The sequence below is a fragment of the Oncorhynchus mykiss genome, chromosome 13 (assembly GCF_057628025.1).
Source record: "Oncorhynchus mykiss isolate SJ-2025 chromosome 13, ASM5762802v1, whole genome shotgun sequence".
NCBI lineage: Eukaryota > Metazoa > Chordata > Actinopteri > Salmoniformes > Salmonidae > Oncorhynchus > Oncorhynchus mykiss.
The window spans coordinates 28,592,331-28,608,788 of NC_143034.1; the positions used below are offsets into that span (position 1 = coordinate 28,592,331).

At 43.2% G+C, this 16,458-nt stretch overlaps 2 protein-coding genes across 3 annotated transcripts; one reads left to right on the plus strand and one right to left on the minus strand.

Annotated features, from left to right (window-relative positions):
• Positions 1-828: 828 nt before the first annotated feature.
• Positions 829-6,617, plus strand: LOC110485866 (delta-like protein A). Its single transcript, XM_021557064.3, has 11 exons — positions 829-1,328; positions 1,442-1,744; positions 2,024-2,084; positions 2,201-2,458; positions 3,243-3,303; positions 3,441-3,571; positions 3,827-3,996; positions 4,162-4,378; positions 4,528-5,344; positions 5,442-5,565; positions 5,693-6,617. Exons 1-11 carry the CDS (start codon positions 1,275-1,277, stop codon positions 5,696-5,698), a joined length of 2,202 nt encoding a protein of 733 aa, XP_021412739.1. The 5' UTR covers positions 829-1,274; the 3' UTR covers positions 5,699-6,617.
• Positions 6,618-7,739: 1,122 nt separating this feature from the next.
• On the minus strand, positions 7,740-16,188 carry LOC110485867 (uncharacterized). Of its 2 annotated transcripts, none has more exons than XM_090195930.1 (6): positions 15,839-16,188; positions 13,782-15,178; positions 12,726-12,860; positions 12,331-12,480; positions 11,959-12,223; positions 7,740-11,795 (listed from the first exon to the last, which is right to left on the minus strand). In XM_090195930.1, the coding sequence occupies exons 2-6, from the start codon at positions 14,859-14,861 to the stop codon at positions 11,389-11,391; spliced, it is 2,037 nt and encodes a 678-aa protein (XP_090052056.1). In that variant the 5' UTR covers positions 14,862-15,178; positions 15,839-16,188; the 3' UTR covers positions 7,740-11,388. The 2 variants fall into 2 exon arrangements, with proteins under 2 accessions (XP_090052056.1, XP_021412741.1); XM_021557066.3 differs by having other exon boundaries at positions 13,782-15,181; positions 15,839-16,164.
• Positions 16,189-16,458: the final 270 nt, after the last annotated feature.

Sequence of the window (16,458 nt, forward strand, 5' to 3'; positions counted from 1 at the left end):
CTCTCTCTCCCTCTCTCTCTCTCTCTCTCTCGCACACACACACACACACACACACACACACACACACACACCTTTTCTTCTCTCCACAGAATGAAAAAAGGAAAAGTGAATGAAAAACTCTGTGCCCATACAAATGTTTTTTTTCTAGTTTACCTCACCACACACCCTTGCCAGAGAATGTTTTCATTACTCAATCCTTAATTCAAAGCATTCGATTTTCCCACAACTAGAAATGCCTAAATGTTTGTAGAGGGTGGAGTTTTGCTGCACAATCAACTGAGTCAGGGTTTGACAAATACACTACCACATATAGTGCCACATATTTTGGCTTTTTCAGACCTCTGAAAATGTTAACATAAATGTTGTTTTCTTTCCTAACATAAAAATATACAATTTAACTACCCCATCTATATTCATAAATAAGCTTAAATACCAAGTGTAGGCAGACTTGTACAATACATTACTGTGAAATACTGATATATAGTTATAACTGAAATCTGCTTTAAACTGGAATAAATAATTTGGCCATCCTGTTTTGTTATTATGTGCTACATTTTTCAATCTCTAATGTTGTGGAAAGTGAGTCATTCTAGGACAGGTTGCTGAGACAGTCTCGTGCAGTTTGCTGGAATACTTTGACATTCCTCCATTTTCCATTTTCTGACCCAATACTAGCTTGTGATTTGAGACGATGGGGCTTGGAGAGGTGTCCATTGTGATCCCCTGAGCCAGATTGGAGGGGGGGGGGGGGGGGGGGGGGCTCGTTTGCATCTTATTACCCTAGCATGCGCCGGCCCATATAAAACTGGCGGCAGGCGGCCTTCACTCAAGACAGACGCACAATTCATGTTGAGGAAAGAAGGAAGAAGGTGGCGGGGAAGTATGTTGGATCAGTGACAAATCTTTCCTTGGGATAGACCACGTCACACAAAAGCAATTTCCTACATTTGTTGCCCTCTTCGTTTCAACAGGGAACGAACTGTGTCAATTCTAATTATAATATTTTTTTTTTGAGTGGGATTATCGCATTGTAACGGAATTTTGAGGACAGTTCAGGGCAGTTCCAATATCTATTTTGGATTATCTTTTTGTTTCTTGGACATGAATGAAATCGGCGTGGCTGACACCAGAAACTGAAGAGAAGACCTCGTAAGAGAAGAAACGTGCTCAATGATTAATTCACAGAACATGATTTGAAAGGAGGCATATTGAGCTTAAATTGAGCTGAGTCGCTCCAAGACTTTTTCCTATTTATTTATTTGTATTTATTTAATATGGGGCGCGCTATTCTTCTGACAGTTGCGGTTATGTTCGTCTTGATATGCAAGGTAAGACAACTACATAACACAATTACCGTACTATTCAATTGATAACAATTTCAAGATTTTACATCACATAGCCTATGTTAATGATTGTGTAATAAATACAATTATTTCAACAGGGTTTTTGCTCAGGAGTTTTCGAACTGAAGTTGCAGGAGTTTTTGAACAAGAAAGGGGTTCAGGGCAACATGAACTGCTGCAAGGGAGGCTTGACGTCAGTTTATCAGCAACAGTGTGAATGTAAAACGTTTTTCAGAATCTGTCTGAAACATTATCAGCCAAACGCATCACCAGAGCCACCTTGTAACTACGGCGGCGCTATAACGCCTGTTCTTGGGTCAAACTCTTTCCAAATTCCGGAAGCCATGTCTGACAGTTCATTCACCAATCCCATCAGAATTAACTTCGGTTTCACATGGCCGGTGAGTACTCTGCCTTGGGTTAATTCATGAACAAGTAATTCATATAAACCTCTAGTCAAGAGGTCTTTAAAAGTCCGTGCAAATTGGTTCATTTATATAGAGTGGTCTATTAATGACTACACGTATATATAAACATGTTAGTCTTGTTTGTTTATGTTTGTATTATCGTTTCGAAATGTTATTTTACCTTCTAGAATAGAGAACATGTTAGAGGGGCCTATCTCTTTCCCCATCTCCGTTGGCCACCTGTCTTATGATGCTATTTGTTTATGTCCTCAGGGGACGTTCTCGCTGATCATTGAAGCTCTGCACACCGACTCCAAAGACGATCTTTCGATAGGTAGGATCAAAATACACTGCCATACAGTTGTTTGGCTTTACGTGGTGTGATCTAGTCAAGGATAACTTACATTTACACACATTTAGCTAAAGTTCCGTTCTTATTTCCATCTGCAGAAAACCCAGACCGTGTTATCAGCACAATGACCACTCAGAGACATCTGACGGTGGGAGATGACTGGTCTCAGGACTTGCATACTGGAGGAAGAACCGAGTTGAAGTACTCCTACCGCTTTGTTTGTGATGAGCACTACTATGGCGATGGCTGCTCGGTCTTCTGCCGCCCACGAGACGATGCCTTCGGCCACTTCACCTGTGGAGAGCGCGGAGAGATTGTCTGTGACGCTGGGTGGAAAGGCCATTACTGCACAGAACGTAAGTGAAACTTGGTGTTCAGGTGTTTTTGGGGAAATATTTGACTAAAGATGATATAACATTGTTATTCATGTTTTACGTGTAGACACTTTTTGGGTCATGTCAAGTAACATTATTATGGTAGATACGTTACTTTTTATGTTAGGTGGCGTGGCTATAAACATTGAGGCAACTTGAACGAAAACACCACGCTCCCACAAACACGACAACTTTATTTATTCAAATCGAGCGGAGGAAAGTTTTCGGAATAATCTCACGCGTGCCACAAATTTACATGCTACGTCCGATTCGTTACTCTTGGAGTTGGTTGGCCGCTGATTGGCTGAGGCGGGTGATGTATTGTTTGAAGTGGGCAGCTGCGGGGAGAGAGTAGACAATGGAGCAGCTGTCACGCACTGGCAACATACTCACCAGCTGTCCACTCTTATCTGCCCCAATCCGAGACATTAAGGGGAGTTGTGTGCACAGAATGAATAAAAGAGTTTTGACCCACAGCGATGAAAAAAGGGGCCTGTACTAAAAGAGAGAGAGAGTTTGCTGTGTGCACCCTCCCATTGTCTCTATGCACTATGTTAAGCGAAATATTCTTTCACCATGATAAGGAGAGTGTTTTTTAAATTTTATAAAACAGCTAATGGGTTTAGTTGCCCCCCTTTTTAATGAATTTCAGATTTAAGCAATACATTTTTTGTTATTGCTCAAAGCCAAACTAAACAAAGAGCATATGTGTAAAAAGTTTTTTTATTTTGCCATAGTTCATACCTTGTGTTTATCTCCTTTGTAGCTCTCTGCCTTCCAGGATGTGACGACGAACACGGCTTCTGTGAGAAGCCTGGGGAGTGCAAGTAAGTTAGAGAAAAGACAACTATGATTTCCACCTATTAAAACACTTCCTCAAGTTAATATTTTCAGAAATAATCTGTGACATAAAGAGAAACTTGAGTGGGTTTCTAACCAATGTGTTGTAATTACTGTGTGACAGGTGCAGAGTGGGTTTCAAAGGGCGGTACTGTGATGAGTGCATCCGTTACCCAGGCTGCCTCCACGGGACCTGCCAGCAGCCGTGGCAGTGCAACTGTCAGGAGGGGTGGGGAGGCCTCTTCTGTAACCAAGGTGAGTCCCACTGGAGAGAGAGAGAGAGGGAGGGGAAAGAGAGGGGGGAGAGAGAGAGAGTGGGAGGGGGATTTAGAGAGATGACACAAACAGAGACAAAGAGATAGTGTTGTGAGAGAAATTGTGAAAAAAAGTGTAAGAAAAAAGTGTGAGAGTGGCAGAAAGACATTAGCTGGGCTGCTACTGTTGTTGTTCTGCCATATGTTCCATTGGGACTAATGGACTAATCCACATGTGCTGCTTGTCCTCCTCCAGATCTGAACTACTGCACTCACCACAAGCCCTGTATGAATGGAGCCACTTGTAGCAACACTGGCCAGGGGAGCTACACCTGTTCCTGCAGACCGGGCTTCACTGGGGATGCTTGTGAGATTGAGGTCAACGAATGCACCCTGAACCCCTGTCGAAATGGAGGAAGCTGCACTGTAAGTACTGTACAATTACATCATTGTGTTTCGAATGTACACTCAATTACAACTAGGATCAGGAAAATGTTGGCAATCATGAATAGCACTGTTGTTGTGATGGTGATCTAATGCATTTTGGTGGAATGTATTTGTTAAGCTTATGTTTCAATCTTTTTCTCAAAGGATATGGAGAACACGCATGCCTGTGCTTGCCCTCCTGGTTTCTACGGCAACACCTGCGAGCTGAGCGCCATGACTTGCGCCGATGGTCCCTGCTTCAACGGAGGCCGCTGTGCCGACAACCCTGATGGCGGATACTTCTGCCAGTGCCCCACTGGCTACGCTGGCTTCAACTGCGAGAAGAAGATTGACCACTGCACCTCCAGCCCATGCTCCAATGGTAAGGGCTAATTGAACAACTTACACAGATGTTGTTTCAGATCTCAATTTATCGACTTTTTAAATTTAAGCAGTTACCTTTCAGACTACAGCCTGCCCCCACACTATTGACCACCCATTAATTCCCAATCGCTCTGCCTCTCACACTAGGTGCCCGCTGTGTGGATCTCGTCAATTCCTACCTGTGCCAGTGTCCTGATGGCTTCACAGGCATGAACTGCGACCACACCGGCAATGAGTGCTCCATCTATCCCTGCCAAAATGGTGGTACATGCCAGGAGGGTCTTGACGGCTACACCTGCATCTGTCCCCCGGGCTACACAGGCCGCAACTGCAGTTCTCCCATAAGCCGCTGCGAGCACAACCCCTGCCACAACAGCGCCACCTGCCACGAGAGGAATAACCGCTACGTGTGCGCCTGCGTGCCTGGTTACGGTGGCCGCAACTGCCAGTTCCTGCTCCCGGACCATGCAGCTATTCGAGGCTCGGAGATCCCCTGGATGGCGGTGGGGTCTGGGACAGCTCTGGTGCTGCTTCTGCTAGCAGGGTGTGCAGTGCTGGTGGGCTGCGTCCGCAACAAGATGCAGCGCGGTAGCCAGGGCGGCACCACCGTCGGCGAAGGCGAGACAATAAACAACCTGACCAATAATTGTCACCGGATTGATAAGGACCTGTCGGTAAGCGTAGTAGGGCTCGGGCCACAGCCAGGCGTCAAGAACATCAACAAGAAAATGGATTTCGGAAGCGATGCCGACATGGACGGACCATCACCGTCGTGTCGGAGCAGCTACAAGAGCCGCCACCTGCCGGCGGACTATAACCTTGTGCATGAGGTGAAGTACGAGCAGGCGGCCAAAGAGTCGATGCTGAGCCTGGAGGCGTCGGCTTGCGAAGAGAAATGCCAAATTCTGGACTCGGGTTTTGAGTATGAGGAGTGCAGAAATAAACGCAGCAAACATTTAAAAAGGTAAAGCACACTCAATAAGATAATAGATGTAATCATATAACATGACAAAATTTGAACGTCAGATGACTAATGTGGATCTTTGTCTATCTTCCATCAGTGACGCATCAGAAACTTCAAGAAATGAAATGAAACTTCCAGAAATGTCTGCATGTGCAGACACCAAGTACAAATCCGTGTTTGTCATGTCAGAGGAGAAGGATGAATGTATAATTGCAACTGAGGTGAGTTTGGGATACTTTTCTTAACTTTTCCTCATTTATAATTGTTTGATAAAGTCACTGCATTTCCCTAAGAGCTTTGTAAACAACAACAACTAATGTCCATTTTGTTTCTCTCTTGTCTCCATAGGTGTAACGCAAGCCACCAATTTGCTCTATGGGAGAGTTTTAATACTCCTTTAAATGCTGCTCTAACCCTAGGGGGAGGTGTCCCGCCTTGAGACTGCTGCTGATACTGAGACGTTTAACTGATATTCAGAGTGAGCTGGTTCTCTACTGGAAAATAAGTGCAGGCAGTGGAGGCCTGTGGGATAGGAATCGGTGGGGCAAATCTTTTTTTACCTTTCAAAGCGACCTCAAGCGAAGATTTGTATAACGAGATTGAAAAATGGACAAACCGTCACGATAGAGGTGATGTACGATGTCTTCGGTTTCGGTTGTAACAGAAATGTAGGTTTGAAGTTTTTGCAACATTTGCACCCAGCCCTTTTCTTTAGCCCCACAAGCCGTTGCTGAGCGCATGAACTGCATCAAATGGTGGATGTTTGGCCATACTGGCCTGTCCTTCACAAGGCTGTTAACATGGATTCTGATCCAATCTCTAGACCTGTGAGGACTGTACTACGTATACTATATCACTGTGTAAAACTGAAGTGTGTTGTTTCAAAGCCCTCCGAACCATTTATAACATTGTATTGATTGTTTTTGGAGATGAAAACTTTGTCTTAAAATCTTTTTTTGCTTCGATACGGATTTTGTCCATTTGTAAAAAATAAAAAAATAAAAATAAATTGTATGATTAAAAAAATACGTATGATTTAATTTAATTTAATAATTTTGTATTATTTTTCTTTTTTAATTATATTGTATATTTTCTATGTTTGTTATGATTATTTAAGTACATTTTTTAATGCTGATATTTGCAAAGGCACTTCAGGTCAAGGAATTTGTTTTTAAAGAAATGTTATTTAAAGTAAGAGGGATTGTACAACATTTTATTATTGTTACTGCCTCTGCTACTGTTTTTTAATGAATAAATATAATTGAAAGTACAACTTTTTTGTGTATGACTGTGGTTTGTGAGCCCATGCCTAGCCGTTCTTTGGGTTCTGTGAGGAAAGTTAATCAGTAACATCTGTTGTCTTCCCCTGGCTACCCCATGGTGGGCTATTCTATGCCGATGCTGTTGGTCACTGCCAGGAGTTGAAAGTGTTTCCGTGGAGACCAACGGGGCTATTCATGAAAAAACAATGTCCCCACGCTAGATGTACTACTCCGATTTCCACTCCGATAGAAAAATGTGTTAAATGCAAACTACTGCTTTAAAACATCCTTATATGAAGCAAGAAACAATTAACACTATTGATGAATGTTCAGTCCAGAAAACTGACAAACACTCAGTCAATGTAACTTATCCAAATGTTTTTTTTAATGTTGAATATGCTTTGTAATACATCTACAATCATATTTGATGATATCTGTAGTCAAATTCTTAAAAAATAAGATTTTAGAATTTCCCCATGGAATTACCCATTTACGATTCTTTAACATTTTTCTATTTTCTACACATTTGATTCCTTAGTTGCCTAGCGAATTAAATCATATTTGTTTTTAGCCCAAAAAAGTTGGGACAATAAAGTAACTGTAAATTGTCACCCCTAAGGTTGGCCTCTAAAGGCGGGTATACTACTACTACTATAGCCTGCCTCGTGGCATCATGGGAACAGACTTCAGCAGTAGACAATGATGGAATTGACAATGGGGCCACACAAAAGGCCACCCTTGGGAGAGCCTGTATGTCCCTCGGCATGCTGGGAAAAAAAGAGAATAACAGGAACAGATGTTGTTGAGTAACAGATGCCCTCTGGCCAGAGTTCCGGCACTACCAGCCAGACCTTCAAAGGCTCGATCTGGAAAGAAACAGATTATCTATAGCGTTTAAGAAAAGCAAGCTTTTTATATTGTCTTTCATATAAATTGGTTAGGATCGACGAAGGGATGTAGACTTAACAGAAAACGGTGAAATTGGTCAACAGTAAAATGTATTACTTGTTTTTAGAAAGGGACAAAACCAAACCTAAAACAAAGAAGAGATTCAAAACTATTTTGATAAGAATAAATATGCCTGTTTTACCCCCTATACCTTTTGGTCAAATAATCAACTGTAGGACAACAAGTTGGCTTGTAGCCATAAGAATTTATTTGGAGAAAGAAATGTTTGAAATGTTTAAAATCATGTTTTAAAATTCAATAAAGTCATTGAAGTACGTACATGTAATTTTTTTCATAAAAAGTTATATCATGCCTTTTAGCTTTTCCATACATAAAACGTGGTATACATAGCATGATTGGTGCTTTATAAAAAACAACTTATTTTCTTATGACATATTTGACTTGCAGTTATACTCAAATTTGCAAAAAAAAACAAAACAATTTATCACCCCCTTCACTCAAAGAAAGCTAGATAAAAAAGGCAAAACATAGTACATCATTACAATGGGATGCATTCTTCTGACATGGCTTTAAGCACACATAATACAGTACTGTACACAGGTCCACCTCAGACAAAATGTACAAGAAACATTTGAGTTGCTGAGGATACATAAATCTCTGGAACAGCCTAATCACCTGTTTGTTCACAAGGGTCAGCCTGAACTATATGCAGCACAGATTTAACTGATCTATAAATCATGTCAACTTCCTATTAACAGGGTTTTAACAGATTCCCATTATAGAGATTAGTGAACAGTGCGTAGCTCAATGAGATCATCATGATCAAGCAGAATGTTTCTTCATTGTGAGGGGACATTTTATGTTAAAAGTTTAAAGTGAGGACCAGAAGGAATCTTAAAGGGGTTTAGCTGGTCTCACTGGCTCAGTTGGCTTTTTATGTCTAGTGGGGTCTATATACTGCATATCTAAAATCATCTTCAAGGTGGGAAGTTGGAAACAAAAAACAAAACATTCTATGTTCTCCATGATATACATTAGTAATATTAGGGCAAATATATTTTTCTAAAGGCAAATATCTAGGGTAGGACAACATATAAAGCAGAATTAAATTACACAATGTGCAAAAATGTATTGTGCATAGTAATTATTGTCAAATTGTAATAAATATTACCGTGGTACTCAAATCCACTCTGGGTGATTGTATTTCCTCATTATTTATTTAGTTACAATTAAAACATTTTAAAGTATTAAATGAAGCCGTTGGAGAAAAAAGTTATAGTTCTCAGCAACAAACCTTCCCATTCATTGGCAAGCGCCCCAAAAGCACATATACAGTTGAAGTCGGAAGTTTACATACACTTAGGTTGGAGTCATTAAAACTTGTTTTTCAACCACTCCACAAATTTTGGTGAATAAACTATAGTTTTGGCAAATCGGTTAGGACATCTACTTTGTGCATGACACAAGTCATTTTTCCAACAGTTGTTTATAGACAGATTATTTCACTTATAATTAATTCACTGTATCACAATTCCAGTGGGTCAGAAGTTTACATACACTAAGTTGACTGTGCCTTTAAACAGCTTTGAACATTCCAGAAAATGATGTCATGGCTTTAGAAGCTTCTGATAGGCAAATTGAAATAATTTGAGTCAATTGGAGGTGTACCTGTGGAAGTATTTTAAGGCCTACCTTCAAACTCAGTGCCTCTTTGCTTGACATCATGGGAAAATCAAAATAAATCAGCCAAGAACTCAGAAAAAAATTGTAGTACTCCACAAGTCTGGTTCATCCTTGGGAGCAATTTCGAAATGCCTGAAGGTACCACGTTCATCTGTACAAACAATTGTACGCAAGTATAAACACCATGGGACCATGCAGCCGTCATACCGCTCAGGAAGGAGACGCGTTCTGTCTCCTAGAGATGAACGTACTTTGTTGTGAAAAGTGCAAATCAATCCCAGAACAACAGCAAAGGACCTTGTGAAGATGCTGGAGGAAACAGGTACAAAAGTATCTATATCCACAGTAAAACAAGTCCTATATCGACATAACCGGAAAGGCCGCTCAGCAAGGAAGAAGCCACTGCTCCAAAACCGCCACAAAAAAGACAGACTACGGTTTGCAACTGCACATGGGGACAAAGATCGTACTTTTTGGAGAAGTGTCCTCTGGTCTGATGAAACAAAAATAGAACTGTTTGGCCATAATGACCATTGTTATGTTTGGAGGAAAAAGGGGGAGGCTTGCAAGCTGAAGAAAACTATCCCAACCGTGAAGCACGGGCGGGGTGGCAGCATCATGTTGTGAGGGGTGTTTTGCTGCAGGAGGGACTGGTGCGCTTCACAAAATAGATGGCTTCATGAGGAAGGAAAATGATGTGGATATATTAAAGCAATATCTCAAGACATCAGTTAAAGCTTGGTCACAAATGGGTCTTCCAAATGGACAATGACCCCAAGCATACTTCCAAAGTTGGGGCAAAATGGCTTAAGGACCACAAAGTCAAGGTATTGGAGTGGCCATCACAAAGCCCTGACCTCAATCCTATACAACATTTGTGGGCAGAACTGAAAAAGCGTGTGCGAGCAAGGAGGCCTACAAACCTGACTCGGTTACACCAGCTCTGTCAAGAGGAATGGGCCAAATTTCAACCAACTTATTGTGGGAAGCTTGTGGAAGGCTACCTGAGACGTTTGACCCAAGTTGACCCAAATAATTTAAAGGCAATGATACCAAATACTAATTGAGTGTATGTAGACTTCTGACCCACTGGGAATGTGATGAAAGAAATAAAAGCTGAAATAAATCATTCTCTCTACTATTATTCTGACATTTCACATTCTTAAAATAAAGTGGTGATCCTAACTGACCTAAGACAGAATTTTTACAAGGATTAAATGTCAGGAATTGTGAAAAACTAAGTTTAAATGTATTTGGCTAAGGTGTATGTAAACTTCCGACTTCAACTGTAATAACCCCACATACACACGGATTAAAAAGCCGGATAAAAGTACAGATTTTCTCATTTATCCCAAAAAGTGTCACTTATAGTTGAAAGATCCTTTTAAACCTTTTAAAATTAATTACCTTATTGTTTTCGTCATCAATAAATCATAAATGAGCGACAAATAAACTCGACAATGTAAAGGAATATTATGTAAAGAAAAATTGTACGGTTCTAAAAGGAAGGGATTTCAGTTAGCTTTAGTTCCCACTGTTTTGCTGTTTGATGTAGCTATTAAACATGTGTAGCATAATGCCTGTCTTTGGACCGCCGAGGTATTCTTTGAGGTGTGTAAAACATGCTGAAACGTTTGTCACATTTCAAAATAAAAGTTGTGTCCTTAATTTATTTCCTGTCTCTTCCTGTTTCGAGGTATATGATCCTGGGTTGTCCAGTGCCTCCTGCATGTAATAGTCTTCCTATGTCGTCTTGATGTATGATGGTAACTCTCATAGATTCATTCGCTCTTTTCTTCATCGGTTCATCACCCTGCACTCTTTTTCTAGCCTATTTTGCTTTCTCTCTCCCTTCCCCTTTTCCGTCTCTCTCTTTCTTAGCCCTCCTACATTTCCTCCCTTCAATCTCCTGCAATTAATCTCCAACAACTTTCTCTCTCTCCCTTTTCTTCCTCAATCCCAAACCAGTTATCTCCCCTTTTTTACATTATTGGTAACTCCCTCTTGCATATCTGCAGGGCTTCATAGCTGTGAGTAATATGGCACAAACCCCATCCAGCCTCCAATAGGTCTAGATGGAGCATCCACCATGTTGCTCATACCTAGCAATCCTCTCAGATCAGAAAAGGGCTCCAGGATAGGGGTGACGGATCAGTTTGGGATTGGGCCCTCCTCTGCCTCTCTCTCCTTCTAGGAGGGCGGCCCGTGGCTGGGCATGTTGGCCATGGTGCCGCCCATCCCAGCTGAGCCGCACATGCCCGAGGGCCCTGCCAGGGCTGGAGGGCTGTGTTTAGGGGTCTGCTGGAGGCCCTGTCCTTGCCCTTGGCCCTGGGTGGCCCCATGGTGGGTGTGTTGCAGGGCGTGGCGCTCCAGCAGGGTGCGGTGGGTGAATGCCCGGTGGCACACAGTGCACTGGAACGTGCGCTCGGCCCGGTGCGTGCGCATGTGCACGTTGAGTGAGCTCTTCTGTGTGAAGCGCTTGCCGCACACAGAGCACTGGAAGGCGCGCACGCCCGTGTGCACCACCATGTGCTTGAGGAGGTAGTCGCGCAGGGAGAAGGAGCGCCAGCAGATGCTGCACTGATGAGGCTTTTGACCTGAGGCACACACAACAGACAATAGCATATGTTAGTATGACACAGGTATCAGAGTAGGACTATCTGTTATGTGGCGTTTTAACATGTGTATACAACAATCATGAACAGTAAATGTTTTAAAGGAAGTGATAGTAACTAGTATATATAGAAAGTGGTGGCCTACCGGAGTGTATGAACATGTGCTTGCTGTAGTTCTTCCTGGAACGTAACGATTTCCCACAGTGAGTGCAGTCGAAGGACGTCTCAGATCCCTGGGAGGAAGGTGAGGGGCCTGGCGTGCCACAGGTTGACAGAACAGGGGTCATTGGTGTCGGGGGCAGAGCCTGTTGGCTGTGCTCCGCTCCTGCCATGCTGTCAATAACCATCGGTCCGCCCACAAAGAATGAGGCTGATGGCTGTGATTGGCTGACTGGGTACTGAAAAAGTAGCTGAAAGGGAAACAGGAATTTAAATAATGGCCACCAACGACTTTCATGATTCAAGTTTACAAATTGTTGCAATGACTATTTTAAAAGTGTTTACATTTGTAACTGACCTGGTTGTTGATGGACTGTGAGGAGGTAGGGGGAGACAGTGGCTTGTTTCCTCTTCCTCTGGGGTTGAAGGACATGGCCTGAGCCGGCTCATTCTGGGGCCAGAAAGCCTCGGGGGAGAAAACTCCAGCCTCATCATAGAATACACCCTCCTGTAAGACAGAGAGACAAAATTCACTTATGAGTATTACCTAATTTAATTGACCCTAATACATAACCATGAAAAGTCTCTAAAACTGTGATAATGATAAAAGAATGAGTATAGACACTTTTATCCAAAGCAATTTACAGATTCAGAACATCCAGCCCATATGGGTTTTGAACCCACAACCCTGGTGTTTTTTGCCAGCACCATGCTCCAACATCAAGTTACTGTGTAGAACAAGACAAGACTCACCTGGCCGAAGGTTGCCATGGATTCCTGTGTGCCCTCCTGCCCTTCAACTCGTCTTCCCTCCTCCAAGCCGAAGACCCCTCCATCCGGGTCCTGCACTCCTTCATCCTTCACCACCACTTCCTCTCCTACAAGAACCTAAGAGAAAGTAAAGAAAAATATATAGTCAATTAGAGTATCGAGCCAAAAATTGGTGCTTCAAACTGTGGTGTATGGTCAGGAATGTGAAGACAGTAAAAAGAGAATTATAAACCGGGTTGTTCGAGCCCTGAATGCTGATTGGTTTAAAGCTGTGGTATATCAGACCATATACCATGGGTATGACGAAAAAAATACTTGTTTACTGTTCTAATTATGTTGGAAACCAGTTCATAATAGCAATAAGGCACCTTGGGGGTTTGTAATATATGGCCAATATACCACGGCTAAGGGATGTATCCAGGCACTATGCGTTACATCGTGCATAAGAACAGCCCTTAGCTGTGGACTATTGGCCATATACCACACCCCCTTATTGCTTAGATATAATTTTCTCAATGTATAAATGAAGAAAAAAAGGTACTTTTAGAAACTAAAAGGGTTTGAAGAAACCTTTTTGATTCCAGGTGGAACCCTTTTGGGTTACATGTTCCACATTGAACCAAAAAAGGGTTTTACCTGGAACCAAAAATGTCTCTCCTATGTGGACAGCCGAAGAACCCTTTTGGAACCGTTTTTTTCTGAGAGTATACAGAATTGGCTTAGGTATAATGTAACAACAACTGAAAAGAGGTGCTAGCTGGCACTACATCCAAGACTTAACATGTTTAATGACCCATGGAAGTGGTGTTCACTGTTTAATCAGTCCATGGAACATTATCTAGGAGGACAGCCTAATATAAGACTTCTGGACAGCAACTTCCTTTCAATTATGTTTATTGCTGACACGTTCAGATCTATAGCTTAATTCCTGCAATGACACAATGAGGGTAATTGCCATCTAGAAATCCTGCTTTATTCACTTTAGGATGTCTGGCTGCATATCTGCCTGCCTTGCAACTGTAACCATGGGGATCTTACCTGAAGCCTGAGTGGCTGCCTCTGCTTGCGGCTGTGTCCTCCTGCCCCTCTGTCCCTGTCCAAGTCTCTCCCTCTGTGATGTCCATCCATCTCCTCCGCCTCGCAGTATCTGTCCATCCCCACAAGCTCCTCCGAGAGGTCAGCCGCATTGCTGCGGATACTGTCCCGGCCAATGCTGTCCACGCTGCTGACACCAGAGCTGCAGCCGACCGAGAGATTCCCTGAGCTTCCGCCATTCGCGCCGTTAGCGGTTGCCGCTAGCAGGTCTCTCAGCTTGTACCTCATATCCTGAGTGCAACTTGAGTTCTTCATGAGGACTCCGCCGGCCCCTGAGCTCAGCCCGTCAGCCCCACAGAGGGCCCCGGGGCTGCCCATGTCAGCTAGAGCCATCAGCCCCACTGGGTTAGCCTGCCCAAGGGCGCCTCCTGGGCCACTCTCACTAACATTAACGATCAAGTTAGATCCGCCCAGTCCTGTGACCATGTTGCTCGCTCCACAGTCCCCTAAGGCAAAGTTCGAGAAGCTCTGGTAACCCCCACCAGCGCTGACTCCGCCACCACCACCACCACCACCAATACAACCACCACCGCTGTCCCTACCTTTACCCCCTCCCCGCTCCTCCTGCTTGGGCAGGACCCCAACTGTCATCCCCCCTCCACCTTCACCTCCACTTGCTGCGGCTGCTGCCGCAGCAGCAACCTTCCTCTGGGAGATGATCTGGGTGCACTCGTCGATGACCGTCTTAATCTGCAGGATGCTGGCGGCGGTGAGGATGCAGAGAGCCTGTGACTGCACCACCACTAGCGAGCCACTGTACATAAAATCCACCAGCTGCTTCACCGTCTCAGCGGGGACCAGCGGCGGCACCGAGATCTCAGAGTGTCCCAGCAGCAGCTTGTCCTGGAAGAAGGGGCTGCCAGCAGCCAGCACGCAGGCGTGGGCACGCAGCGAGGCATCGTGTATGCGCACCGTCACGTCGCAGAAGAGGCCTTCACGCCGCTGCGTCCGTAAAGCCTCCAGAACAGACTGGCTGGAGTTGTGCAGGTGGATGTAGTGCACCGTCTCCGTGCCCGCAGCCATGGCCTGAGGATGAGGGACGGGGTGGGTGGGGAGGTGGTGCCGGGAGAGTGTCTGTCGGCTCTGAATCAGCTTGAAGGGGAGGGAAGGCAGGGAGGGAAGTGGGTACGAAGCATGGGCCACTGCGGGCCGGGTGCCTCCCCTTAAACACTCATCAGGCTGCTTAGAGGTAATGAAGTTGTATCCACTGTGTCTGCAGGTATAATAGAATGTGTGAGGTTAACTGAGTGATGCACCTGCTTTGGTCAGTGGGTTTCCTTGGAAGTCATGCAGGGCTCCACTAACCATGCAGTCTGTCACCTCAAGCTCTCAGTGCAACCCTGCTGGAAGAAAATGTAAAATTGTGTTCAACAGAGTATTGTATGTGCTGTAACATAATATAACTGATCTAGCTAAATCCTTACAGTATTTTGTTTTTATCTCACAGGTACAAAATTACATTTAATAGGAAATAATTAGCAGGTGGCTGTGGCCTGTACTAAATGACCACAGGTAATATGCCTGACTGACCATGACAAGTGATTTATAAGGGCGGGAATAAGTGGGCGCGTGGGGCAGACATCAGCCCATATGCTAATCATTTTTTGGAAGAATTATCTGCATAGCTAACTAAAGCCATTTGGTGTAGTTGAGTGACAGTGGAAAGAGCGGTATGTGTGAATTGCAATAATGTCGATGATATAAATGTAATGCATCATGATATTATATTTCGTAAGACATAGCTATGTCAATAGGCCTATTTCAGACACATATCTATGCAACCAGACAGGCAAATAACTGTCAAATTGTCACAGTAAATGCTACCATATGCTAGCTAGATATCAAGCTAATGTTTGTAGGTTGACGTTCTTCTTTACGAATTCAGTCTCGTGAACACACAAACGTCTTCGGTGTGCATTTGCATGAACAACTACGAGCATGTGGTTTGTAGAAATTTATTGACATTACAATAAATTATAATAACCAAAGCAGACACCTACCAGGGTCCAATTAGCATGGCTAACTTGACTAGCTGGCCACTGGTTGAAAATGGCAAGCTAGCTACAAACTAACGTTACCGTTAGCTAGCTAGCTTCCTGGCTAGCAGTCTTCTTGCATTGGTCTTCGACCTATTTAATATTCGTCTATCGACAATTATTCTACCTTATTTACATATCTGCAGTGTGTAGCGATAATAATAAGCGTATATTAATATGCATGCCTTTCTTTAAACAAATATCTAACAGCTAGAATTAGCGCGTATTCCTCCAATATTTCTGCTGCAAGTACAGTGCCAGTGAGAATCACACACAGATCTGTATGCATATGGATGGTTAGCTACATGTAGTGCATAATTGTAATGCATTAGCTCAGCGATTCTCAACTGGTTGGTTGTGACGGAGGTTTTGAATGGTTCGCGAGTGCCTTGAGTGAAAAATAAATATTATTATTTGATTATTTGTAAATAAAAAATGCTCCAGTCTGAACTTAAACTACCAAAACCCAGGTAGAACGTGTGTAGAAATGATAATGAACCTATATGTTTTAATAATTTTAACATCTGAACTATTTTTAATCACAGTATTCTCAATGTAGTTATTAGCAGCGCTATGTAGTTGAG

What these genes read in the sequence shown, in the direction of transcription:
- LOC110485867 (XM_090195930.1), bottom strand. Translation starts at nt 14,861, where the DNA reads ATGGCTGCGGGCACGGAGACGGTGCACTACATCCACCTGCACAACTCC. An exon ending in GGCAGCCACTCAGGCTTCAG is followed by an intron (nt 12,861 to 13,781) that starts GTAAGATCCCCA and finishes ACTTTCTCTTAG; the next exon opens with GTTCTTGTAGGAGAGGAAGT. An exon ending in CACAGTCCATCAACAACCAG is followed by an intron (nt 12,224 to 12,330) that starts GTCAGTTACAAA and finishes TTTCCCTTTCAG; the next exon opens with CTACTTTTTCAGTACCCAGT.
- LOC110485866 (XM_021557064.3), top strand. Translation starts at nt 1,275, where the DNA reads ATGGGGCGCGCTATTCTTCTGACAGTTGCGGTTATGTTCGTCTTGATA. An exon ending in TGTTCGTCTTGATATGCAAG is followed by an intron (nt 1,329 to 1,441) that starts GTAAGACAACTA and finishes TTATTTCAACAG; the next exon opens with GGTTTTTGCTCAGGAGTTTT. An exon ending in AGGCCTCTTCTGTAACCAAG is followed by an intron (nt 3,572 to 3,826) that starts GTGAGTCCCACT and finishes GTCCTCCTCCAG; the next exon opens with ATCTGAACTACTGCACTCAC.